This window comes from Aspergillus terreus, genomic scaffold (assembly GCF_000149615.1).
Source record: "Aspergillus terreus NIH2624 scaffold_10 genomic scaffold, whole genome shotgun sequence".
In the NCBI taxonomy this organism is placed as follows: Eukaryota; Fungi; Ascomycota; class Eurotiomycetes; order Eurotiales; family Aspergillaceae; genus Aspergillus; species Aspergillus terreus.
The window spans coordinates 1,518,712-1,544,549 of NT_165933.1; the positions used below are offsets into that span (position 1 = coordinate 1,518,712).

The 25,838-nt window shown below is 49.6% G+C and overlaps 8 protein-coding genes across 8 annotated transcripts; 7 read left to right on the plus strand and 1 right to left on the minus strand.

Moving 5' to 3' along the window:
- Positions 1 to 922, plus strand: ATEG_07382 (SDR family oxidoreductase; the record flags this gene model as incomplete). Its single annotated transcript, XM_001210068.1, has 2 exons — positions 1 to 290; positions 358 to 922. 2 exons carry the CDS (start codon positions 1 to 3, stop codon positions 920 to 922), a joined length of 855 nt encoding a protein of 284 aa, XP_001210068.1.
- A 1,310-nt stretch (positions 923 to 2,232) lies between these two features.
- On the plus strand, positions 2,233 to 5,091 carry ATEG_07383 (uncharacterized protein; the record flags this gene model as incomplete). The annotated part of the gene is made up of 3 exons (XM_001210069.1): positions 2,233 to 2,507; positions 2,581 to 2,694; positions 2,754 to 5,091. 3 exons carry the CDS (start codon positions 2,233 to 2,235, stop codon positions 5,089 to 5,091), a joined length of 2,727 nt encoding a protein of 908 aa, XP_001210069.1.
- A 2,511-nt stretch (positions 5,092 to 7,602) lies between these two features.
- On the minus strand, positions 7,603 to 8,613 carry ATEG_07384 (uncharacterized protein; the record flags this gene model as incomplete). The annotated part of the gene is made up of 1 exon (XM_001210070.1): positions 7,603 to 8,613. One exon carries the CDS (start codon positions 8,611 to 8,613, stop codon positions 7,603 to 7,605), a length of 1,011 nt encoding a protein of 336 aa, XP_001210070.1.
- Positions 8,614 to 9,458: 845 nt separating this feature from the next.
- Positions 9,459 to 10,773, plus strand: ATEG_07385 (aldo/keto reductase; the record flags this gene model as incomplete). The annotated part of the gene is made up of 4 exons (XM_001210071.1): positions 9,459 to 9,686; positions 9,767 to 10,126; positions 10,195 to 10,350; positions 10,426 to 10,773. The coding sequence occupies 4 exons, from the start codon at positions 9,459 to 9,461 to the stop codon at positions 10,771 to 10,773; spliced, it is 1,092 nt and encodes a 363-aa protein (XP_001210071.1).
- Positions 10,774 to 13,285: 2,512 nt separating this feature from the next.
- Positions 13,286 to 14,001, plus strand: ATEG_07386 (uncharacterized protein; the record flags this gene model as incomplete). Its single annotated transcript, XM_001210072.1, has 3 exons — positions 13,286 to 13,307; positions 13,363 to 13,510; positions 13,572 to 14,001. 3 exons carry the CDS (start codon positions 13,286 to 13,288, stop codon positions 13,999 to 14,001), a joined length of 600 nt encoding a protein of 199 aa, XP_001210072.1.
- Positions 14,002 to 15,640: 1,639 nt separating this feature from the next.
- Positions 15,641 to 17,581, plus strand: ATEG_07387 (serine hydrolase domain-containing protein; the record flags this gene model as incomplete). Its single annotated transcript, XM_001210073.1, has 3 exons — positions 15,641 to 16,373; positions 16,426 to 16,690; positions 16,834 to 17,581. 3 exons carry the CDS (start codon positions 15,641 to 15,643, stop codon positions 17,579 to 17,581), a joined length of 1,746 nt encoding a protein of 581 aa, XP_001210073.1.
- A 567-nt stretch (positions 17,582 to 18,148) lies between these two features.
- On the plus strand, positions 18,149 to 19,730 carry ATEG_07388 (uncharacterized protein; the record flags this gene model as incomplete). The annotated part of the gene is made up of 2 exons (XM_001210074.1): positions 18,149 to 18,221; positions 18,271 to 19,730. The coding sequence occupies 2 exons, from the start codon at positions 18,149 to 18,151 to the stop codon at positions 19,728 to 19,730; spliced, it is 1,533 nt and encodes a 510-aa protein (XP_001210074.1).
- Positions 19,731 to 20,189: 459 nt separating this feature from the next.
- Positions 20,190 to 24,691, plus strand: ATEG_07389 (uncharacterized protein; the record flags this gene model as incomplete). The annotated part of the gene is made up of 8 exons (XM_001210075.1): positions 20,190 to 20,200; positions 20,582 to 22,073; positions 22,294 to 22,475; positions 22,509 to 22,558; positions 22,998 to 23,233; positions 23,598 to 23,620; positions 23,951 to 24,170; positions 24,662 to 24,691. 8 exons carry the CDS (start codon positions 20,190 to 20,192, stop codon positions 24,689 to 24,691), a joined length of 2,244 nt encoding a protein of 747 aa, XP_001210075.1.
- Positions 24,692 to 25,838: the final 1,147 nt, after the last annotated feature.

Sequence of the window (25,838 nt, forward strand, 5' to 3'; positions counted from 1 at the left end):
ATGGCTCTTATTTGGTTGATCACCGGAGCTTCTTCAGGCCTTGGCTACTACTTGGCTCTCCATGCCCTGGCAGCAGGCCACAAGGTCATCGCTTCTGTCCGCAGCAAGACCAAATCCGCCGACGCAGTGCAGACTATTGAGTCCCACGGCGGAAAGGTCATCGAGCTGGACGTATGCAAAGGAAGCACCATCCCCGATGCCGCCAAGCAAGCCGAGAGCTTCTACGGCCATATTGATGTGCTGGTCAACAACGCAGGGTACTCCCTTTTGGGTGCGGTGGAGGACATGAGGTGAGACGCAACGGGTATTCCGGCCTTCCCTCTGACCCCACGGCTGACAACGGCATCGCCGCCCCAGAGACGACGAGAACTATCTCCAATTCGAGACAAATTTTTTCGGCCCGCTTCGCCTCATCCGGGCTCTGCTGCCGTCTATGCGCACGAGGGGCGGTGGCACCATCGTGAACGTCTCCAGCATCGCGGGACAGGACGGACTGCCGTCGTGCGGGCTGTACGCCGCCAGCAAGTTCGCGCTGGAGGGGCTGTCCGAGTCGCTGGCGCGGGAGCTGGCGCCGTTCAACATCTCCGTGCTGGTCGTGGAGCCGGGCGCGTTCCGGACCAACTTCCTTACCGCAGCGGTCAAGAATGAGACTGGCTTGTCCGAGGCCTATCGCGGGACGCCCGTCGACGCGGTCCTGGGCAAGTTTGACAGCATGCAGGGAACGCAGGTTGGCGACCCTGTCAAAGGCGTCGCCCGGGTGTTCGAGGTGGTGACGGGCGAAGGACAAGCTGGGTCGCTGAAGGGAAAGATTCTGAGACTGCCGCTTGGGTCCGACTGCGTGGCGAGAATCGAGGCCAAGCTGCAGAGTCTCTCGCATGACCTGGGCGCTGCTCGTGAGGCGGCATTGAGCACCGACTACTAGAGGCTATTATGGAGAGCGTTGCAGGCAGCGCCTTGGGGGCCGGCGAGAAAGCATTGTGCAAAGCAGGACATCTTACCTTGGCACAGACGGGGATACCGGTACCAACTCCATTTTTATTAGTCTGAAGTACCTTATTGCCTGATAGGTATTCCCCGCAAATATGCTACATCCCTCCATTCATTTCTTAGAATATAGAGTCTTGTCTTGTTCGTACAGCTTGCTGGGTAGGATGAGAAAGGCCAACCAGCAGGCTAGAAATTAACGTATGCCGCTTGCTGATGCTAATATCTAAAATGAATATTATTCTCCATCGAGATCCGTAATAAATAATATATGCCGGCAATATATTAACATAGAGTCGTATACTTATGTGTAAGAGAAACTATATCACACGGCGCATGCCAACATCAGGCAGGGTCTTTATGTATAGTGACCGGCACATCAATGGTTTCGCTTTAATAAAATCAACTATACGACCTGTTCGTTGCGCTTTGGGAAGCTTTGTGCGGGAAACTTCAGCACAATAGGGGGGCAGTCTCGTCCAAGCATATGTGACAGTTAGATCCTGTAACTGCATGAGCACGGCCGATATCATCAAGCTCAAGACCGCCAAGGTGGGCGGTACAGCCGCATCCACTTAGCCAAACTTCAAGGTGATATGCCAGCCGATGAATAGTACTAATGGACAGGCATAATCCTTCAGCTGCACAGATATTTAGCCGTTAATGTCGAAATTGGGAGTTCTATATGATTTTACTCACATTCATCTCCAAGTCCGGGAGATTTGGATCGCTTTTAGCCTGATCCAGATGGGCAAGGTGGTTCTCGTCTTTCGCCACAAAGTTGTTATCAAGTTCTGCAAAACAATGATAATCTGGAAGTCCCCATAAGGCTTTCAATATTCAGTCCTTAACAATCGAAATTTGCAGTGGTGTTTTATGCGCTGATGTTGGTATTGTCTCAAGATATTCCCAGGATTGTAGGCGGAATAGGCGGAATATACGGGAAAGACAAACGATAGCCCGTTCTGAGTAAATTGTTACTTACCCCTCTTTCCAGAGCGGAGATCTCCAAGGCAAGCCAAGTAGAAACCTCTAGTCCGACCAAGTGTGAAATCCATAATTTAGCCTATGGATCAAGGGCGAAATCCTACGAGTAGGAATACCTATATGCAGTAAAACCTACTTAAGTACTCCGCAATCACTTGGGCTTGTTTATCATATAGCGAGGTATTATCCTATAAGCGTTTCCTAGGTAAAGCCCATCAGCTTTCTGTGTTTCTTGGTGCAGGAAATTGGAAGGGGGTCATCATGACACCATTTCAGCCCTTTCGCGCTGGTGCAACAGTACTACTTTCTCTTATAGCACTACACACCGGCGTCCATGCATCATCTGTCTGCAACGCTGATAATTCAGCGCCAACGACAGCGTACAATGCATCAAAAAGCTACGTTGGATGTTACTTAGATCCCAAAGTGCAGATTTTGACGGCAGCGAAATTTAGCACTATTGGTATGACGCCCCAGTACTGTGCCAACTTGTGCGGTCAACGGGGCTATGTATATGGAGGTATCGAGTTTGGAACGTAAGATGACTGCCTTTTAGCCAATGCGCTGCCGCTTTGTTCTATAATTTCCCAAGCTGATTCCAAAAAATAGGCAATGTTTCTGTGGGAGTACGCCCGATTTCAGCACTGCGACCAAGACAAATGACAGCAGCTGCAACTCGAGATGCGCAACTGAACCATCCAGCTCATGTGGAGGAGGATATGTGTAAGTCTAATGCAACGCTTACGAAGAATAAGGTGCTAACATTCTGGAAATTTATTTAGCATGTCTTTGTATAAGATCTCGAATCCGCAAGGTGACGTAACGCACAGTGGGTTCGTGCCAGCGTGCCAAACACAGCCCCTCTGCAGTCACCGTGTCTGCGATACTTCATTAAGCATTGCAGAGAGAGTCAACTCACTTGTCAAATCGCTGACCCTGGAGGAAAAGATCCTCAATCTGGTGGATGCTGCAGCCGGATCTACCCGCCTCGGCTTGCCTTTCTACGAGTGGTGGAATGAGGCAACGCATGGTGTTGGTTCTGCACCGGGTGTGCAATTTACCTCCAAACCAGCCAATTTCAGCTATGCCACAAGCTTCCCTGCACCGATCCTGATAGCGGCTTCCTTCGATAACGCTTTGATTCGGAAGATAGCTGAAGTAATTGGCAAAGAAGGGCGAGCGTTTGCCAATAATGGATTTTCGGGATTCGATTTCTGGGCCCCGAATATTAATGGTTTCAGAGACCCTCGATGGGGAAGAGGGCAAGAGACCCCCGGCGAGGATACTTTCGTTGCGCAGAATTATATTCGCAATTTCATTCCGGGACTTCAGGGTGATGACCCAAAGAACAAGCAAGTTATTGCAACATGCAAGCATTATGCAGTCTACGACTTGGAGACGGGCAGATATGGAAACAATTACAACCCCACCCAGCAAGACCTGAGTGATTACTTTCTGGCACCTTTCAAGACCTGTGTACGTGACACAGACGTGGGAAGCATCATGTGCTCGTACAATTCAGTTTCTGGCATTCCAGCCTGTGCGAATGAATACCTTCTTGATGAGGTGCTCAGAAAGCACTGGGGGTTCAATGCAGACTATCACTACGTGGTGTCTGACTGCAACGCAGTCACGGATATTTGGCAATACCACAACTTTACCGACACCGAAGAAGCGGCAGCCGCCGTTGCTCTCAATGCCGGGGTTGATCTGGAATGTGGTTCATCATACCTGAAACTCAACGAATCCCTCGCAGCAAATCAGACTTCAGTCAAAGCCATGGACCAGTCATTGGCAAGACTATATTCGGCACTGTTTACGATCGGCTTCTTCGATGGCGGAAAGTACGACCATCTGGATTTCTCGGACGTTTCCATCCCTGCAGCACAGGCTCTCGCGTATGAGGCTGCAGTCGAAGGTATGACGCTTCTCAAAAACGATGGCCTTCTTCCTCTGCACTCTCAGCATAAATACAAGAGTGTCGCCGTGATTGGACCATTCGCAAACGCCACGACTCAGATGCAAGGCGGCTACTCTGGCAATGCACCATACTTGATTAGCCCATTGGTGGCATTCGAGAGCGACCACAGGTGGAAGGTGAATTATGCGGTGGGTACAGCAATCAATGATCAGAATACCACTGGATTTGAGGCCTCTCTAGCAGCAGCAAAGAAGTCTGATTTGATTGTTTACCTTGGTGGCATCGACAACTCCATCGAGTCCGAAACGATTGATCGGACTTCATTGGCCTGGCCAGGGAACCAACTTGATCTCATCAAAAGCTTGTCTAATCTCTCGAAGCCAATGGTAGTTGTCCAATTCGGTGGTGGCCAGGTCGATGACAGTGCCCTCCTGGAGAACAAAGATATCCAGGCTTTGATCTGGGCGGGATATCCCAGTCAAAGCGGAGGCACTGCTCTTCTTGATATACTTGTGGGCAAAAGGTCACCTGCTGGCAGACTACCAGTCACGCAGTATCCCGCCAGCTATGCCGACCAAATTAATATCTTCGACATTAACCTTCGCCCTAACTCGAAAGACTCACATCCTGGACGAACATACAAATGGTACACAGGAAAGCCGGTGATCCCATTCGGCCACGGTCTGCACTACACGAAATTCAAATTCGGATGGGAGGAGACTTTGAACCGGGAATACAGCATTCAGGAACTTGTTGCCTCATGCCAAAGAAGTTCTGGCGGTCCAATCAAAGACAACACACCCTTTACCACTGTCAAGGCGCGAGTTAGAAATGTCGGCCACGAAACTTCCGACTACGTTAGCTTGCTGTTCCTTTCCAGCAAGAATGCAGGCCCGGCCCCACGCCCCAATAAGTCCCTGGTGTCTTACAAGCGTCTCCACAACATTGCTCCTGGAAGCGATCGAGTAGCAGACTTGCCTCTCACTCTCGGATCACTGGCCCGAGCTGATGAGAACGGAAGCCTCTACATTTTCCCAGGGCGTTACAAGATTGCATTGGACAACTCCGAGAGTTTGACTTTCGAGTTCACATTGAAGGGTAGCCCAGCGGTGATCGAGACTCTCCCTGCCCCCCGTGCACAGTATAACTTTACTGTGCCCGTTCATATTCAGCCGGCGTCCACTGAAGCCCATAGTTAGCTTTTGTAAGATGTGCTGTTCTTGCCCCGGGATTTAAAGCCCGAAGTTTAAACGTTTAACTGATAAAGATGCCAATATCCAGTTATTTCTAAAGTTGGACTGGAATAATAAAGGCCCTAAACTGCTCCTTAACCATATGCTGGTATTAGAAATATTACCACGATACCTAGTAAACTCCCTCAAACACCGCACCGAACCAGGTCCCCATATAAGCCCATCGATACTAGCACATCCGACTACCCCTTACGAGGTAGCGGGTCACGTGCCACGTGACATGTCTGGGGCGTTAAATAATAATAATAATATTCATAATAATAATAATTGTTCCGCTTGTTAGGCACCGGTCACATGTTCCCTATTAAGTAATTAGTCAGTTTTAGACCCTCGTCGTCCACGTCCTCGTCCTATCCTCCTGTCACTTTATCGATCCTGTCCATGTGGTTGACGAGATTGAACAACTATGGATGAGGAAGAAGCGAACTTTTTCTGCAACATATGCGGGGGTCCTCCAACGTATAGAAACCTGATTAAACGGTCCTCTCTTCAGTATCTTGACGAAGGGGACCAACTTGGCCAACATGAGGCATACGACGATTACTGCACTTGTGGAGCGGGACAGGAGCGAGTATGCACTGGATTAGGACTGCAAACATAGCAGTTAGGTGTTCCAGTAAAAGCTAAGACAAGCAACTAGGGCTGGCATTCGACCTTCTGCAATTATATGTTTGGATAGATGCGAGAGATATCTCCCTGAAGGACATTAAGGTACAATCAGTCACCCGTGATTGTTAGGGGTCTTGTTAGGGGTCATTACTGACATGAAGTAATAAGTGGCTTAGTGATGATCGTCTGGTAGCCCGCCGAATTCCAGATGCTGAGCTCTTCACTGAAAAGGATTCCGCGGACTTGCCTATAGTCTCGCCTCTTGTATGTCCTTCCGCCTAAACTTGTCCAAGGCACGAAACTAATAGGTTGGTTTATAGGCGCAACACGTTGATCCCCAGTCCGGGCACTTTTTTTATCCACGCCCGTACGGCGAGGATCCCAGGTCAAATATCCTAGAGTGCAATAAGGATGGGTTTCTCGTTCACAATGCATGTTTAGAAATTTTCAACCTTATATGCCGTGATACAATCGCTATACGACCGATAAATCTACGGGATTTCGTCTCCGTTAAGGAACAGGGCTTGGAGGATCGCAACCGTCACTCTTTCGATTGGGGGTATGGTGAGACATTTAGTAAGGGGCCTCGGTTTGAGCCTTTTGAGGGTTGGGTTCCATGGGAAGATTCTGAGGTCTGCGAAACCATCTCCCATTAATAGAGAAGACTAACTAAATGTAAAGTGGACCGTGTTGGATCCTAATGGGCCATTTGATCTCCGGCCATTGATCATCGAGGCTTCGACGGAAACGAAATCCAGTTCTACATTCGATTTCAACTACGACAGAGACATCCAGGATTATTCGGATTTCAGGAAATCAGATAGTCTCTCACTAGTTCCGTACGAGCTGCAATTCCGCATACTGGAGATGCTTCCAACTCAGTCCGTGCTGAATCTATTCCGAGCTAGTCCTTCTTTTAGGCAATGCGCTAAGAATCTACCGCGCAGTTTCTGGGAATCACGACTATTTTTCGACGTGCCTTGGTGTGCAGACATAGTACTATCCCAGGTGCAACAGAAAGACAAAGTTCAATGGAATGAGCTCCTTCGCCTGCTGAAGGACGCGTCCGCAGTCACGGGACATGGTAGCAATTCTTTGGATTATTTTGCTCTCAAAAACCGTCGTCGCATCTGGCGTCAGTGTGAGCGAATTCTGAAAGAGATCGAGTCGCAGCAGTCGCTCGGGCGTTGAAGAGGCACTTCACTTCGATGGTTCATCCGATCAAGGTGGACAGCTCCCAACGTTTCTCATTCCAGGAACTTCCATACACGAGGCATCCTCTCGATGAAAAATTACATTTTCCTACTCAAGAGCTTTGAAGACTTGCAACAGCCACTCTCAAATAGTAAACGAGCGAGGTAGCTCCTCCATTATTTCGCCACTTGGTAGGATGAGTGGCTGACCAGCTACCTTGCTACCACCCAAGAACGGATCCAAAACTGGGCTAGGGATGCGATCAATCGCGCTGCAGCGCCTTTTGAGCAGGCACATAACGAGAATGTTGATCTGTTTACTTATGCGCAAGTGATTGGTGCCTTGGAGCTGATGTTGCAGGAAGTTGAAAATATCAGGTTTCCACCGGACACGTCAATGCGAAACCCTCAGCCCTGAGAGTCACCGGTCAGAGTTGGATGTTGCGAGGAGGACAAACTGCTTGAGGATGTTAGTTCCCGGCTGCATCGTCAGTCAACACGAATGCTATATAGTTCTTCGAATTGACTTGGATAGACTTAATAGAGGCGCAGGACCTGAACTGTAGGGTCTGAATGTAACATGTAGTCCTCGAATGGAAGGCGCGAAAAACCCGCTGGGTAAGTTTTCTATCCAATCTAATTCCAGAAGCACCGTTCAAACAGACGTGGCGGCTGACTCTAAGTACAACTCTCTCTCTAGAAAATCGATAACGGTGGCGCGGGTATGAAGGGCCTCCGGAATAACAGGGTCCCAGTTGTATCCATGCCACATGCCCTCCGAGACTAACAGCTCCACCTTGACACCAGCATCTCTCAGCTTCCAGAACAACCGCACGCCGTGGCTCAGAGCAAAGTCACGCGTGCCGACAGTAATAACTGTTCGCGGGAAGTGTGCGTCATAGTTGGCATATATAGGTGAATACAGAGGATCTTTCTGATTGATTCCCTCGGGGGCGTAATTCTGCGCCACCATGCTAGTCAACAGGCTAACTGGCATGATGTCCCGATCATTCGCATTGGTGACCATCGAATCGCCTGCCCCGCTGAGGTCTAAGGCCGGCGCACATAGATACAGCCCGGCGGAGGGCATTGGCAGGCCCTCCCGACGCGCGACTAGGAGCATTGAAACAAGCACTTGCGCACCAGAAGAGCACCCCATCATATATATATCAGCTGGATCGATGGGTACAGCACCTGGGGGACCATCGCGAATGAGCTCGGTGTACACCGCAAGGCACTGGTCACGAGCTACCGGGTACTTTGCCTCTGGCGATTTGGTGTAGTTTGTTGAGTAGACTCGGACGCCTAACTCCGCGGCCATGGTCAATGCAGCACGATCTTTCGGGCTGCCCATGATGAATGCCCCTCCGTAAACATTAAACAATATCTTTTTCTCTTTCTCGGGCTTGATATTGGGTGGCTCGATAACCGTAACTGTAATGCCTGCGATAGTCACTTCCTTGATCTTGAGGGTGTGTTGCTCGATCAGTGCCGCCTCTCCCGCAGCCATTTTCGCATTAAATGTTTGGCGGATTCCCGGAACCCGACGAGGTGTAGCGAGAAAAGGTGAAACAGTGTTGGCAAAAGGAATGTGACGGACCCCGTCAAGGAAATTGACAGCTTCAGGGCTAAGAGTTGCCTTTTGGCTGTCCGTGAGTGTGACCATTTTCGCGCCAAGGTCCTTAAGAATATGAGGGGCACAGCGAGATTTCTCGCCTGAATGAAATGATTCCTAGATGAAGCGAAAGCGACAATGGACAGCTTTAGGGCCTGCCTTTATACCCGGCTATCATTGTCCGATTCGGTAAGCGATGACCCCTAATAGTGGACTGCGCAGCTGCCTGGTTTCTATCTCCGAGGGACAGCCCCAAGGTTAGTGGGTGGCTTCATTGTCGCGCTGATCCACATGGCCCAAGGATGCAGCAAGAGCTGATGTATGTTGTATATGACCCTAGAATTCCTGCTATCTGCAGCCCCATTAGATCAAGTTCGTATTATGGAGCTGAATTAGGACTAGTTCGTACTATCGAGCTATATTGGGCTTAGTTCGTAATATGGATATTAATTAGGACTAGTTCGTACTATCGAGCTATATTGGGCTTAGTTCGTAATATGGATATTAATTAGGACTAGTTCGTATTATCGAGCTGTATTAGGTTTAGTTCGTAACATAGAGCTTGATTGGGATTAGCTTAGATTAGAAACCTAGGTCTCTTGTCGGTTTCTGAAGCTCAGAGCGACGTACTCCGTAAAGGTTGGAGCAGTGTCAGCGAGGTAGGGCCGCCTAGACGCGACTTGTCCGAGTTCCGCTTATTTGGTCGTAATCATGATTCTTAAGGTGCTCTCTATCTCGTTCTCTATCTATAAATACCGCTACAGAGACCGCCTGAAAGTAAGAACTTCTCGATAGCCTTTCGTCCACTTCTGCTTGAAACTCCCATCCCAAAAGTTCTTCAGCTGCACGCAATCCATACGCCCTGTTTTCTGCTTCTCTCAGTGTGATACAGCATCATGGTTTCCACCTCTCAGCACAGTTATGTCCGTGATCTGCTCACTGGACCGCCGCCAACGAGGATGACGTACAACCGACTAGGAAAGTCCGGTTTGAAGGTCTCCAGTATCATCCTCGGCGCCATGTCATTTGGAAGCAAAGACTGGCAGAAATGGGTGCTAGAAGAAGACGAGGCACTTCCACTCCTCGGGTATGCCTACGAAGTCGGCATTAACACATGGGACACTGTGAGTTGGAAGCTCCTCTCGTATTTCCTGGACAGCGCCATGTGTAGCGAATATGAACTAAGCCAATCTCTTGTTGCTAGTCGGATCTTTATTCAAATGGAGTTTCGGAAGAAATAATTGCCAAGGCCCTAACTACATACAAAATCCCCCGAGCGAACGTTGTCCTCATGACCAAATGTCGATCTGCTATTAGTGCGCCCGGTGAGCCGCAGCTTTCCGTCTTCGCATCAACTGTCAACGATGGCCGGCTGGTCAATCGAGCTGGACTGTCGCGCAAGCACATCTTGGACGCAGCGCAAGCGAGTGTCAAAAGGTTGGGGACATATATCGATGTTTTCCAGATTCAACGCATGGATCCGGACGTTCCGCGAGAAGAAATTATGAAGGCACTGAATGATGTTGTCGAAATGGGACTTGCCCGTTACATTGGTGCCAGCTCTGTAAGTCGTCGGCTATACAGTTCCGGCAGGATCTTCGGACATGAGCTTATCTTTTATTAATAAAATAGATGCCTGCCTGGGAATTCCAAGCACTTCAAAATGTCGCAAAATGCCATGGTTGGCACCAGTTTATCTCTATGCAGAACTATTACAACCTGCTCTACCGAGAGGAGGAACGGGAGATGATACCATACTGCAAGGATGCAGGTGTTGGGTGTATTCCGGTAGGAGATGACCTACTTCAACCCACGAGATAGGTTCAGAATTTGGTGACGCCGACACTAACTTTCCTGCTATAGTGGTCCCCCGTCGCGCGAGGCATCCTGGCTCGACCTTGGAATCGTATCGATGAAAATTCCTCACTGAGGTCTCAACATGATGCTGCGCTCACACGTCTTTACAGTAGGGAGAGTCAAGTTGAAAAGGCAATTGTGGAGATTGTGGAGGAAATTGCGAATGAACGAGGTGTTCCTATGGCAGTCATTGCAACAGCCTGGTGTCTGGCAAAAGGGGTCAATCCGATTGTCGGCCTGAACAGCAAGGATCGCATTGATGATGCGGTGCTGGCCGCCAAGACCATTTTGAGTGAAAGGGAAATTGCTAGGCTCGAGTCGGCCTATCAGCCAAGACCTGTGACAGGGTATTAACATAAGCCTACACAGAAAAGAGTCGGAACAATTTGATCACTTGCCAAGGGTGATAGTCAGTCTATCGAGGTCTTCGGGGTATCAAAAATCTTCTCCATCCACAAAGAAACCCAACCATCATACTCTACTGGCAGAGTCTCTCTAGCAATAGGTAATGCGAACCTCAATGTCTGGATTCCACAGTAGCCCGAGCTTGAGCAATAATCCACAGACATGCATATTGCCCTCCCGAGCTGGTTATTTTCTCCGGCATGGCTGGTACTTGGCTCTAAGCGGTTTATTGTCCTGTTAAGAATTATTAGATAGGCATAGTATGTCGTAATCACAGTTGCCGAGACAACGTCTCGGTAGACATAGATTGAATTGAAAGGGCAGTCGTAGGGAACGGGGCTGACGTTCACGAAACAGGGGTTCCCTATGTCGATACCATCGGAGGTATACCGGTAATACCATCGATCAAAGTTCTTCCGCAATTTCTGAGCGCTGGAAAGCATGGAGAGACGTTTAGTGCGAGGGGTTTCATTCGTCAATAGCCTGACTCTGCTCAACAATCCCGGAATTGCCGCGAAGTGACCGAAGATTGTGTGATACATTTCGGGGGATTTCGGTAGCAACGGAAACTCGATCAAACCATCGGGAATCGACTGCCAATCTTCGGTATCAAGAAAGCATGGTGTTTCTGTCGCTAGTGCTTGAGAAATCTAAAGGTCAAAATATAGTTAATAATAGACGTAAGTAGGCGACCACGAAAAGAGGGGCGAAACCAACAATTCCTCCCCGACATGCTAGGAACATAGAATACTCAAATGCCGATTCGTAGCATTGTCGAGCGCCTCGCCATTGCATTAAGAGTGCCGCTCCGCTTGCATGCTGGATCCAGGCCGGGCGCGCCATAAAAAAGGCCTGAATAAAGTACAAATATGAGCAGCGGAAAAGGTATTCTTGGAGCCTAGGGTGAATACCTCATAATATCCAAGAAGCAACGTCGCGCAAAGCACTTCAGGGCTCAATCGTTTGTTGCAATCAGAAATGGCCTTGGCTAAACTTCTCAAGGCGGAAGAGTAGAATAAATCTGCCGTCCGACGCAAGGACTGGCTTTGGGATGTTCCTCCAAAATATGCATAAGCAAGCGACATTGCAGCGTGATCCAACGCTATGTTGCGGCCAAAACGTGGTGGCACATGCCAGAGCCAGCTTCCGAGAAATGAACTTTGCACAGAAACATCTCCAAGAGGAAATATGATGGACACAAAAGACGATAACAACTGTGCATGTTCAAGGTTCGATGGAAAAGGGCGGTGGAGGCTGGTTGTGTCGCATTGTATTTGGGACAGGTTATCGGTACCGAGATGATGTTCATTACTCACATTACTCAACGTCGGATCGCCAATCACGGTCTGTTCTGGGAGAGCAAGATGGGAGTTATTTCTGGTTGGAGGCATGCTGTGCGAGACATAGATGGCGTTACAGGAGTTTCGAGAAAGGTCCTGGCGGAGTTTTGGCCCTTCGTCGTGGAATTTGAATTCTCGCGCGTATCCAGGACAGGTGCGGCCCCCTCGTTGACATTGCAAGCAGCTTGGACGTGTCTCGTCACACTTCGAAATGGTAAATCAGCTTTATTGGATGTGTAGAAGATACAGTGACCCAGACCTTGACGCTTCTTTTCAGACACAACTTACACCCTTTGCTTCTTGGGACGCCCACCATTGTTGTCGCGCTGAAGAGTGTTTTAACGAGTTACAGCTTCTCTCTTCCTTCTCAAACTATCACTTCATCTGCTGGAAAGACTTGGAGTCGACAGGTTATAGAAAAATATGGTGTGATTGAAAATAGGGGTTGGATATTCAAGGAGGACAATTGAGGAAAGTAAGATTAGTTTAAGCAACGCCTGGGCAATAATTAATAATAAGTAAGCGGCTGGATGTGCCCGAAACAGACCCAACAAAATCGGTACGACCGTTGGGTTGTACTCTTCTACCCTGATAAAACCCCAAATGAGACTGAGAACGCCCTACTGGACATGTCTGGGATTTCCTCTTCTATTTCAAACGGATACTTCGCGTCGACGCTCTCTGGTCTCAGCGACTAGCAACGGATCTAAAATATCTGCTGAGGGAAGTTAGTTATTGGTCCTGATTAGCAACATCAACTGTTGACATGGGGCGCCTGAGGCACTTTCTGCGAGCGGGGTGGGCCACGTGACTAAACTTCCCAGGCCCAGCTTCCACTTGCTCCGGTAGATAGACCCAAGAAGATCAAGCGGAGGCTTCTATGCCCATATCAACTCACTTCCTTAGGCTGTTATTATCGCTTCTCTGTTTTGGATTGTGTGTCTTCGAGGGCTCTGTTTATCCCTTTTCTCTTGAAAGTGCACGACTCATCAAATTGCTCTACACTCCAAGAGTCTCAGAATAAATACGCCCATTGACTCCGGTGCTCACACAGGTTTGCCGAATCGTTACTGTAACTAGAGTCAGTTCCGTTTTTGCAGGACGAGGCAACCAACAGCACAATGTCCTCTGTCTCCAAAACATGTCAGAGTTGTGCAAATTCAAAGGTGCGCTGTGTTCGGAGTGCTGATCCTGCTAGTGCGTGTGATCGGTAAGGAGCCTGGCGGGGAAGTCGTTGTTTTCAATGAGAGCGGGAGCTCATCAATATTACGCAGATGCCGTCGGTTAGAGAAAGCGTGTCTACATCGCCAGACTGGTCGTCGATTCAAGGGCTTTCAAAAGGACCGGTGAGCAGCCTCTATGACAAACACCCAAAATCTGGCCTTTCGCATCTAATGGATCACACAGGAAGATCGCAGCTCTGGAGTCAAAGATCAATGAACTTATTATTAACCGCGCTAGCCACGCAAATGAAACGGGCAACTCTAAGGGTATGCATGTCCATTCGTTGGAGAAAAGCGATGCTGCATCTGAGGACGCCATTAGCCGAGGCCTCCTTGACATAGAAACCGCCGCGAGGTACTTGACTATATTCCAGACCAAACTGACTCCACACTTTCCATTCGTGGTCGTACCCTCTGGCATATCTGTCAAGGATCTCCGTCAGGAGAAACCATCACTTTGCTTAGCGATCCTCGCGTCGGCTTCATACGACAACATGCCGTTGCAACGTGAACTGGGGGCTGAGTTCAAGAAAGTCGTTTCCTCACGCATGATTATTGGTGGTGAAATATCGTTTGAGTTACTTCAAGGGTTGATGGTATTTCTCGCCTGGTAGATCTCCCCTGCCTTATTCTTATTCCGATATCTTCGGGTCTGGTTGCTGAAAATGCACCGCAGGTCACATTATCACTCGAGACCACAGCGTTACACTCAATTTCTCCAACTGGCTATAAGCCTTATAGTCGATCTGCGCCTGGATCGTCCGCCGCAAACAGGGATGTGGAAAACAGCGCTGCGCTTTGATCCTCAAAATCCTCCGCAGGAACAGACTCTTAATCGACCTTCTTGGGGAAGTGACGAGCAGAGGGCCGTATTGGGCTGTTACTATCTATCATCTTCGTATGTTTGACCCTCAGAGGCTCTTGGGGGTTTGTCTGATTATCGGCTCGGGTTAGGATCGCGATTCTTGTGCAAAAAAAGTCTACTATCCCGCGCTCCCCGTACCAAGAAGACTGTTGCAAGTCTCTCTGCGAAAGTAATGAGCAACCTCACGACAAATACATCAGTTACATAATACAGCTACAATTCATCGCAGAAAAGATTGACCAGATGTCTACAAGACATGCGTCTGACTTGGAAAAACCCGGGTCAGGGGCGGAGCTATATATCGCAAATCTGAAATCAGATATAGAGGCGTTTTATCATCATCTACCCTTTGAGATGCACGAAAGCAGTAGGTTTCCCAAGAGCGAAAAGTCCACCTGGCGAGATCCGAAACTGACGGACGACGTGAATTTAGCTCTGCTTGCTATACAGTACCACGCAACAGGCCTTTGCTTATATCAAATAGCCCTTCACATCGCCAGGCTGCGACCACACGCAGATGCCGAGGCCCCCTCCTGGATAGACGAAATGACGGTCTCAGCAATTGTCTCAGCCAATTCGATCCTCAATCTCTACCTCCAACTCTCACCCTTGGAAGAAGCCGGGTTCAACAATACGCAATGGGTTCAAATGGGATTTGCCCTCCTGGTTGCCTGTCGACACACTGTAGCAGCCTCCAAGCCTGACCAGGTGGCTAGCTTTCTTCATACCTTGTCGAAATTGCAGTCGAGGCTTGAGACTTTGTCTACATCTAACATAGATAACAATGGTGCTCGGGATGTTTTCTTCGACTTCATGAACCGGGTTATTCGAGTTCAGAAGTGGCTCACAAGACGCAATAGGCCAGAGGATGACCCCCAAGCCCAGGATAACTCTGGAGTCTTCCAGCATACCCCGTATTCGGATCCCACAGACTTCGATAGATACGAGGGAGCTGAACAGCATACAGATATCGATATTTGGAATCTATTGACAGACACAGCAGAGGATGTGCAATTCTCCCACACCAATTTTGCTGCAGATTCCTTCGAACAGATCATGGAAGGCTGGCTTTGATTAGTTGTGTTCGTTAGATTGGGTCTGCCTCATAATTCGCACCATTTCCGATTTGGTCCTGGAGCCCAAGAGGGTAGATGCCAACAAAGGCACTCTCGGATCATAGTTTGATCTTACGGCAAAATTGATTAAGTGGCAGTGCTGGTTGCGGAGCATATCCGACCCGATGCTCATTGGTTCTATCGGCGATCCGATATAGATGACCCGCCAAGACCTTTAGCATCACCGACCCGATCTTGCTTATAAGAAGAGACAAAGCATGAGAAGGCAGAAACCAGAGAAACGTGATTCTCATAATTTCTCATTCGTTCAAGATGATGGTATCAAGCTCCCACGCGTCGATTTTCTTCTTGCTCTTCTCTTCGGCCTTGTCTTCGGTCTTGTCCTTCACACCATGTCCACTCCTTGGTCCAGCATTTCCTCCTTTCACCCTCGATACAAACGGCAAGACAGTTGGTGGCGCTCTGCAAAACCTCACTAAGGCCTTTGATACGCTGGTGGCGACAAACACCGGTGCCCATGGGGACGTGTCGCCAAACACCACCTTCAGCATCGCCTTGTTCTCGTCTGACCCTGGGAATGCGGAGGACGAACCCTTCTTCTGGCAATATCACCACACTTCCCCTACATTAAATCAGTCATTGGCAGGCTCTCACACCGCGAGCAAGAAAAGCATTTACCGTGTTGGCGGCTTGACTGAGGTGTTTACAATCTGGAGCCTTCTCCTTACAGAAGACGGAGACCATGTCATGGATGACCCTGTTACCAAATACCTGCCAGAACTGGCGCACGATACAAGAAACCAAGATGCTATTGAGCATGTAGTGTGGGATGATATTACTGTTGGTCAACTCGCTAGTCATATGTCTGGGATTGCAAGGGACTGTGAGCAGAGCAACAAAGTATCCTTGATGATAAAGCTAACTTGTTATGAAGATTGCTCGAAGGATATTGATTTGCAGAATGAGTCTGTCGAAGCCGCCTTGCCTCCACTACAGAATGTCCAGAAGCCATGCTGTGGCAACGGCCCCACGTGTGGTAGTAGCGGTATGTAACCCCGATCTATGACTGCTAGAAGTATAGGCTTATTCCTTCACAGAATTCCTTCGACGACTGGCCAACGAAGCTCCTGTAGCCCCGGCTGGAGTAACGCCTAGCTACTCTAACATGGCATTTCAGCTTCTTGGCTATATAATAGAAAGACGTACAGGCAACCCGTTCAGGAAAGTCCTTCAGGACAGCATCTTCGACGCCTTGGGCATGAGCGAAACCTCAATCTTCGCGCCCGCCAACTCAAGTACTGGAATTATCCCCGTGAGCAAGAGAGCCAGTGGTTGGCTAGCACACCATGAGGCAGATGAAGCGTACGTCCATACTTTTCCGTTCTCTTAGTGGACCATTGCAGCTGACGGCTCGATGCCGCCCCTCACAGTTCTACTTCCATCTTCTCCAGCATAAACGATCTCGCAACAGCTGGGCAGGCAATTTTGAACTCATCCCTCCTTAGCAAATCCGTGACGAGCCGCTGGCTCAAACCCGTCTCTCACACCTCCAACCCGGCCAACTCGCTCGGACTTCCCTGGGTAATATACAGTGGGGGCTCATACCCGAACACATCAATGGTCGATGTCTACACTGTTTTGAGCAATGAAGGCTATAACGAGAGTCTCTACAGCTCATATCTAGGCCTAGTCCCCGACTTTGGCGTCGGTTACGCTATCCTATCCGCCGACACCGACTCCCCGGCTGATCTAAATGCCCACGTCGATATTATTGGTGATGTCGTGCTGGAGGCGTTGATGGTAACTGCTACTGAGCAGGCTGCAAAGAATTTTGGCGGCGGCTACAAGGCATCCGCAATCAATTCGTCTATTACAGTCCGATACGATACCCTTCCTGGGCTTGAAATTGATCAGTTCATCAGCAACGGTACCGACTTTCGCGAAACACTCGTTGAATCCCTGGGCATCACGGAGCCCACGGACCTGAGTATCCGACTATATCCTTCGCAGCTAATTGAAGAATATCCCGGCTCAAACCCTGCCTCTGCCTCCAAACAGGCCTTCCGCGCTGTCTTCCAGGACAAGTCCGAGCTCGCGGATAATGACACTCCGACGTGCGTGTCGTGGCTCAACCTCGACAAGCTCCACTATAGCGGCCATGCTCTCGATGAATTTGTCTTTTCGCTAGATCAGGATGGTCGCGCCGTGAGCGTTCAGATTCCGGCTTTGCGGGTGAGACTTGACAGGGAGTAGATATGGAATTGGGCATACGAGGAAGAAATTACGGGAGCTTTTGTTTGTGAAGAGCAGCTTCCGCTCGGAACGTAGAAAGGTTAGGTATTGCTGATAAGCGGCACTGCTTTGAGGCATACTACATATATAAGTGTATGCCTGGAAATGTAACGGGCCAGAGCCCGGCAGATATACCCTATTGCCATCGAGGTGCAGGGGCTGTTCGCTCTACCTAATTTGTATGGGCGGTGAAGCCATTGCAGGCAATACGAGACGCCCGAGTTTGACAGTTTCCTCCTATCAAAATAGGTAGTAGACTAACATATATATATGCACATTTGTGTAGGAAATTTGACATCTACTGTATTAGAGCCAAACTCGAAACAGCATTCATATGGGACTGTGGAATCTACTTTGATTGGGCTTCAGCAGCGAGAGTGAGCACTAGTCCCGAATTGACATGAGCTGACCCCGCCTAAGAGTTATAATGTACGCGATCAGAAATAATGGCCTGGTTTCCTCCCAGCACAAGAATCATTTGAGATCCTTGCATAGCTTCTTGGAGCTGTTGACTCGTCTTTTCTCATCATGGCAAAAACAGCAACCGTGGAATGGGAGCCACTGAATGCCAAACCTGGGGCTTTACTCGAACGACCCGCTTGTAAGGCTGGCGATTCTCTGACCAGTTGGGCTCTCTGACAACACAATAGGCCGATATCAGAGACAATTCTCTGTTTTAAATCATTTTGGTATGCAAGCCAATGTGATCATTGCTGCCACCTTCACCAATACGAAGGCTGGAAACGTCGTGCTTTCCAAAGACCTCATATATGCAGCCCTGCAGCACGTTATTCGAAAATACCCTGAGCTTGGGATAACTACTTTCTGTCGTCCTTCAGAAACAAAGACTGGGCAACATCGGCGCTGGTCGGCTTTTCTGCGGCAGATCAACCTGGATGCTCATGTGAAATTCATCAATATTCCGGCAGAGGAGGAAGTAAAAGGATTGACTGCAACTATTGAGAACTATCATAGCCTTTGGTTTGAGCCATCGATAAGACCTCCATGGCAGCTGGTGATTGTCAACGGAAGACATATACTGTTCGTTTACGACCACTACATCACCGATGGGCGCGGTGGTACATACATATTGGAGAGTATCCTGGAAGCCCTCAACTCCCCCAAAGGAGAATTTGTTAACTCGTCAATCGCCGAGATTTCAATCGACGTCAAGGGTTTCCCCGAGGAAGATGCAATCAAGCGGGCCCCGGTTCCGGTATCCGTCCTGTATGCCGTCTTGAACTATCTTCGTTTCTGGGCCATCTGGCTGTTATACCGCCAAAAGGACCTCGTCTTTCACGAAATCAACCCCAAAATTCGTAAGCTGGACTTCAACAACCCGCAGAAAGAGGATAACCTCGTCAAGACACGACTTCACACTCTTCGCCTCGATGCCGCTACGATGAAAAAGTGCATTCAGGCCTGTCGATCCCACCGAACATCTTTTACCAGCCTCCTCCATACCCTTATCAAAGTGACATTAGCAGCGGATTTCTATCCTGACGCCAAATTCAGTCACTCCCAAGTAGTTGTTGATCTCCGACCCTTTTTGAAACCCCACGATAGGGAACAGACCGTGGGCAATGCGGCTTCTGTCGTGTCGAGCTACGACTGGCTTTCCAAGTTCCGACAGGCAGGACAGCAAACAGCTTCGAAAGAGCACATATCGCTTGAATCAAGTCTCCTCTGGGAGCTAGCGCGCAAGCATCGAGCGCATGTCATGGACGATCTCAATCGCAAAAAGACGTTCTTGAGAGCTTGGCAGTCTATCGAGCTTATAGGGGAAGATGAAGAAGACTATGTTGCCCGCTTTTTACCGGGGTTGAAACTTTTCCAGCGTAACGCTTTCTCTATCTCCAACCTAGGTGCTTTTCGCCCGAGTGTACCGGTCGGCCAGGACATGCACAGCGGAAATTGGACCATCACCAATATGGAGTTCTCCGCGGGTGCCGTCAAAGCCGTATATGGGGCCAAGTTGATGTTCAATGTGGCAGGCGTTCAAGATGGTCCAACTACTATTCATGTTTGTTATGAAGAAGGTGCCTTCAGAGGGGAGTTTGTCAACTCGCTTCTAGAGCGGATTAAATTGCGGATGGATGCTATCATCTGAGTGGGCGGTAGTCAATTTATTTCACAATCCTCTATACAGTCGGCGTTCAGCACCTGATATTATATATAGCTTCGCTTGACCGGTCAACACAGGAATCATTCACCTCCCTGAAGACAGCATATAAAGTTCGTAATTCATCACTGGATAAGGTGAGGGACAGAACCAGTCGTAGTCTTGATTCGCATCTGTGCTCCGATTGTAAAGTCTCCCGCGCGATGGGCTTCAAGAAGCGGATCAGGCTAAATCTCCCATCAGCGACGTATCCATCCAAGATATTCGAATCATAGATACGATAAGTCTGTATGGAATAGCTTGTCCGGCGAGTTCCTACATGCACAGGCAGCAGCCCAGGGGACTGACCGGCGGGCGGTTGCATGCATTATTCTGTGATGGTCGTGGCCATCCATCTCCATTTCACCCAATCAGTCAGTTATGTGGTTAGTGCCACTGCCAAGCATTATGACCATTATGTAAGGTTGGCCTTCTAAAAATTCCCCTTCTAACTAGTTAATATTATTAGATGGACGTATGGGGACTAGCGCAATGGGCCAGTCCATTTCAATCCCCTCCATCATCAACAATGGCCACTCACCAAACACATATTGATTCCTCGAGTTCAACAGTCCCAGGTCGAAGGCGTTCGAGACTATGGATACTTTCGCATACTACCAGACCGTCGGTTCAGCCGCGAAACTAAAGACGCGCACTGGTTGCACGATTTGCAAGTATCGCAGAGTTTCCTCTCTCCTTTTCTCTAAGCATTCGACACAAGGTAGTGATTGACTGACTATGCTCGTTGTCCAATGCAGAATTCGCAAGATCAAATGTGACGAAACAAAACCATGCTGCAGGCGCTGTCAAAGCACCGGTCGGAAGTGTTCGTATGAGCTCGATGGTCGAAGTCGGCGCAGCGCGCCTCCGCGCACGCATTCGATATGGCACAGTCAGCCACTATCCGACATTGTGACTTATGCCTCTCGCGAGCGACGTGCTTTCGAATATTACTGCCAACGTGCGGGCCCTGCGATAGCGGGGAGCATTGGTTGCACATTTTGGACAGGCGCGGTCCTGAAAGCCTGTCGATCGGAACCCGCCATTTGGGACGCAATCATCGCGATTAGTGCTCTGTACGAGAACCTCGATCCCTTCATTGGGCCTCCCATGGTCACGGAAGTTGTGCTATCAGTGCGAAGGCCTCGAGAAGCCTTCTTGTGGTACCTGCGCTCGGTGGAAAACGTCCGATCGCAACTGGCACGGAACAAAGTACATCCGCAGATCGCACTCATCTCTTGTGTGCTGTATACCTGCACTGAAATGCTACAAGGCGATGTAGCCAAGGCTCTCCGGCTATATGGACAAGCCGTGCAGCTGATTATCTCTTGGCAGCAACAGAGCCCAAGTCTCTCAGAAACAACATTAGCTGCAAAAGACATGATGATGCCGCTGCTCGTCCGTCTTGGGGCGGCCATTTTTATAACAACCAATTGTTCACCGGAGGGTTTGTCGGACCTTTTAGCAACTCCTAGCAATCCCGGGTCGTTGTCTTTTGAAGCCGCCCAGACGGCGATTCTCAAGTTGATTGCAGAGGCCCACATCCTCCGATGTTTGGGGGCCCGACATTACCGCAGTGGGCACAAAGTGCCTAGCACAACGTTCGATTTGACCGTACAACAGCACGCCCTGGCCCGTCAACTGGACGAATGGGACTGTGCGTTTGCCTTCCTCCGGAGTGCGGAAGGCCACCCCCAGCTGTATTCGCCGGATCGGAGAGCAATACCAGTGTTACTGAGCATTCGCTCCGCTGCATCCATCATGATCTCCACCTGTTTTGCAGAACAAGAGACTGCGTACGATGAGCACATAGGCCAGTTTCGACTGATTGTCGAGCACGCAGCAGCTGCGACGCACGCACCGGTGGAACGGAATGATGCGCAACCGGGTTTTACTTTCGAAGCCGACGTTGGCCCGCCGCTGTTTTTCACTGTTGTGAAATGTCGAGACCAGATACTGCGACGGACGGCATTAGAGCTGCTTCGACAGACACCAAAAGTTCAAACCATGTTCAAATCTATGTCGTGGGCTACACTTGCGGAGATGATTATTCGGATAGAGGAAGGCTCTGTACAAGGCATGAGGAAACGCCGGCCGCCTCAACCTACGATAAATGACATTACAGCTCCGGAAAATATGGAAGAGCCGGACAGCAGCACTCGTGGGGTTCTACCCGCCACAGGAAGTGTGCCTTCTTTGGCAGAGCTTGTGGAGATTGATAACAACAGCCTGGACAGATCATCAAATAAAGTGACAGTGGCTGAAAGGCAGTTCATCCCGGAAGACCACCGTGTGCGTGAATTTGGGATCTTTCAAGCACATGGAAGTTCCCCGGTGGCCATGTCCCATCATATGCAGCATCCGGTCATCCTGAGATTTACCAAGAATCAGAAAGACCCAGGCACAGGGAAGGTTGAACTCGTGGAACGCTTTCTTCCCATGAACTTCTAGCTGTCGTTATCAACTGTATTCAGACAGCCAGGGAGAGATGCCCGTTTGAAACGGCTTATAGGCTATCCGTGCGGTTTGCCAGTTTATATTGGCTACTGTTGGCTTTCCGTCGATATACCTTGATGCCAGCCAACCGACAACACACGATACCATCCGGAATACTGATGAGTTATGCTTGAAGTTCTTATGGATTCTCCCACCGCTCCAGCTGCCGTTTAGCCTAGACCATGTTCGGCAAGCGCAGTAAGCCGCCACATAATTAATACCATACTAAAGTCCTTCCGTAGCTGCGCTCGCTCGGATCCTGACGTCAATCACCTTTTCAGGTAAGTCGGCCATGGGAGTTGCATAGTTCTAGGCCAAACACATTGGGCCGAAGAACGAGTGTTGAGCGATTTTCAGAGACTCTTGATCCACATTACCCTATAGACATTCGAATACATCAAGCTAAGGGAATGGGCCGATACTAAAAAAAAGAACTGGAAGTAATTAGATGAATATAAAAGGGTTATACTTAGCATCTTTCTCATAAACTGCACAGGGTTAATTGAAAGAAACTACCCACCCGTGGGCATTCTTCATTCGATTGACTTCGCTTATTACCGACACAACAGCTATACTGGTTCATTTATATACTTCGTCTTGCCTTTCCTAGGCGATCATCCTCATCTATATCTACTGCTCTTAAAAAAAGTGGCAACACCGTTCGTCTACACTCATACAGTCTCGAATATAATCATTATACCAATACTAACGCTGTCTCAGACCATCGACACGATTTTCGCTTTTACTGGTCGCCGATAAACCACTTCCCAACACAGCCAACCACGATGACAACCGATGCGAACAACAACGAGGGTAACGGAAGCTTAGTCGTCGGACTTATTATTCTCGGCATGTGCGTGTCGGTCATGGTATACTGTGGAATCCGACAGATGCTGGATCCTCCGCCTCCTCGGCGTCCGGAGATGTCCCTGGATCAGAGGGCGTATATGCGCAACGTACGCCAACGGAATCTCGACCAGCTCTGGTCCACTGCACAATCTAAACACGGTCCTCCAGCAACGGATGTGGACTCGATCAGGAACCTTTGATGGAACACAGCTGGCTACAGTCTTATTCTTAGTTCTAGATTTTTCACGGGAGATTTTGGAACCTCTTCGAATGTTGCGGGTTGCTGTCTATCGGAGCGTCTCGTGAATGTCGACTGTTGGCGGCACGCAGACCGAGTGAAGGGTCAAAGCAACTATACAATGTTTGGCTTCCGTAAAAGGCAATGCGAACGCATCATTGAGGAAGATTGGAAGACGTTCATTGAGGCGATTTGCGTTCAGGATGCTATAAGGAAATATCGACCTCAAATAGATAATCAAATCCGTGCCGATAAGGTAGTCTACCGTGCAGTGTTTGGCTGCTTCATTTGACTTTAAACGATATCTTATGGCCCTACCTCCACCTTCAAGTCAGAGAGAATAGATAGTGTGCATTCCTAGAGTAACTCCACGACCGGCCAGACCCATTTCCGGACTTAGAACAACATCATGCAAACCCCCACCCCCCAGCGCACTACTACCACCTTCGCCCCGATCCTCGCCCACCGCCATATCCACCTCCATGTCCCCCGTCTTGGCCACCAAACGGGCCTTGCTGCCCGCCTGCGCCTGATTGGTTGGGCATCATCGCCTGGGCGTGGTTCGTAAGAGACGTGGGGTCCATAGAGGACGGATCGTCGACCCTGAGGGCTGGTTCCACACGGGCGACTACGGGTACCTCGACGAGAACTGCAACGTCTTTGTCATGGATCGGATTAAGGAACTTCTCAAGGTCGGCGACGGTTACGGGACGCATATCTCCTCTGCGGAGCGGGAGGCCGTGGTCTTTCAGCATGCTGCCGTGGCCAGTGCGGTGGTCGTGGGAATCCAAACTACTAACCGCCCGGTGAGTGCAAACAGTCCTCCCACCGCGGGCATGCCCTGATCGATGTGTTGTCGGCGTAAGATTAAGTTTCGTGGCAGCGCCCTAGCGCCCAGAACACGCCCAAGGAGAATAGCCACACGCTCAGGTAGCATCCCGTATATTGATTTTACCTCGGAGGCGCCAGAGCTGAAGCGCCAGCTGGAACATGCTAAAAGTCGACAACAAGCGTTGGATCGATCAGGTCAACGGGACAGTGAGGAGTATACCGCACTTACTCGCGGGATAGAAGGTCTTTTAGCTCTGCTTCCACCCAGCCGATCCCTGCGGCAGCCCAGAAAGCAAAGACGTCTAAAGTAATAGTTCCCCGGTGGTGTTCCCTGCAAGGCACCAGCAGATTAATGCGTCTTTCGCCAGATAGATGGGATTTTTGCGGATCCAGTGCTTTCGCTTTCTTCTGTGGTGGGTGATGCTTTCAGGAATGGTGTAGCTTGAATATAGTATATTATTTTTAGATGATGAATAAACTGATTCCCAGCCCGTGATACAGTAAGATGAGGGCAGATTATAGCTAGGGGAAGTGATGGTAACTCTGGAATACGCCGGTCAATAAACTCTAGAGACAAAGCTTAGAGTATGGTAACCTCAGAATGTTGTATCAAGGAAATAGGCGCCATCTCCTGATAATTAGCGAGGTCATTTTGTTAAGAACCCTCGGTTTCTTGCCCGGCACCTACCCGGCACCTAGCCATCATGTTGAAGGTCCGTAGATGAAGACGGGCTAAATCGACCATAATACTACCTACCGTGTCTCTCTATCCCAGCATCCTGCTGCAAGCATCAATATAAGGGCCTAAACGACACCCGACGCGATACAAATACTCCTCCACTCCCCAGACTATCGACCCTGACCTGCAGGATGCCTCTAACAACATCCCCTTAGTACAATCGAATTTCCCACATATCGCAGACTGACTAGTATGGGATATGCGCTGCAATCACCCTGGACAGTTAGCTCGTATGGCGTTGTGCATCCCGTGGTAGCCGGTGGGTGCTTCGATGGCATATAGTGCACATACGGCGACTCCTTGGCTACGCCCTGCCGAGACTGTTCGGCCATTTCGACATGACCACTATCCTACGGGGCTCACTGGTCGAGCTTCTGCTCACGTGAAAACCCTGCCACTGGTCGTGCGGGCTCAGTCCTGGACCACCGTCCGCCGACGCGCCGCTAACCTCGCGGTTGTCAATCCTTATGGACAGGGTTAACCTTTGGGGTTCCGGCGCACCTCCTAGGCTTTGATGAATGGGGGCCTAAGCCGCCAATCCAAGTAAGTTCCCGCAGGATGTGGGCCACCTACCGCAGTGCGCCGCAGGGCACCGCCGCAGGCATCTATGACACCATGTGTCGCGAATCGCAACAGAGAGATAACAATTTCCAATCTCATTGCTTCCGGCCATTGTAGTATCACAAGTCGCCTCTTTTTGCCCAAGGCAAGAGGACCAGCACGGAAATTGGCAAGGGTCAGTGTGAGAATCTAAGAGCCTTGTGCAGCTCCACTTCGTTCGCGCTTGGTTTAAGGGAAAGGGAACAAGAGAATAAGCAGGCCCCACATATACTTGATTCAGACGACCACACAAATGAAATATGCATTGACAGCATACTACTCGGACCCGGTGGGGAGGAATGAT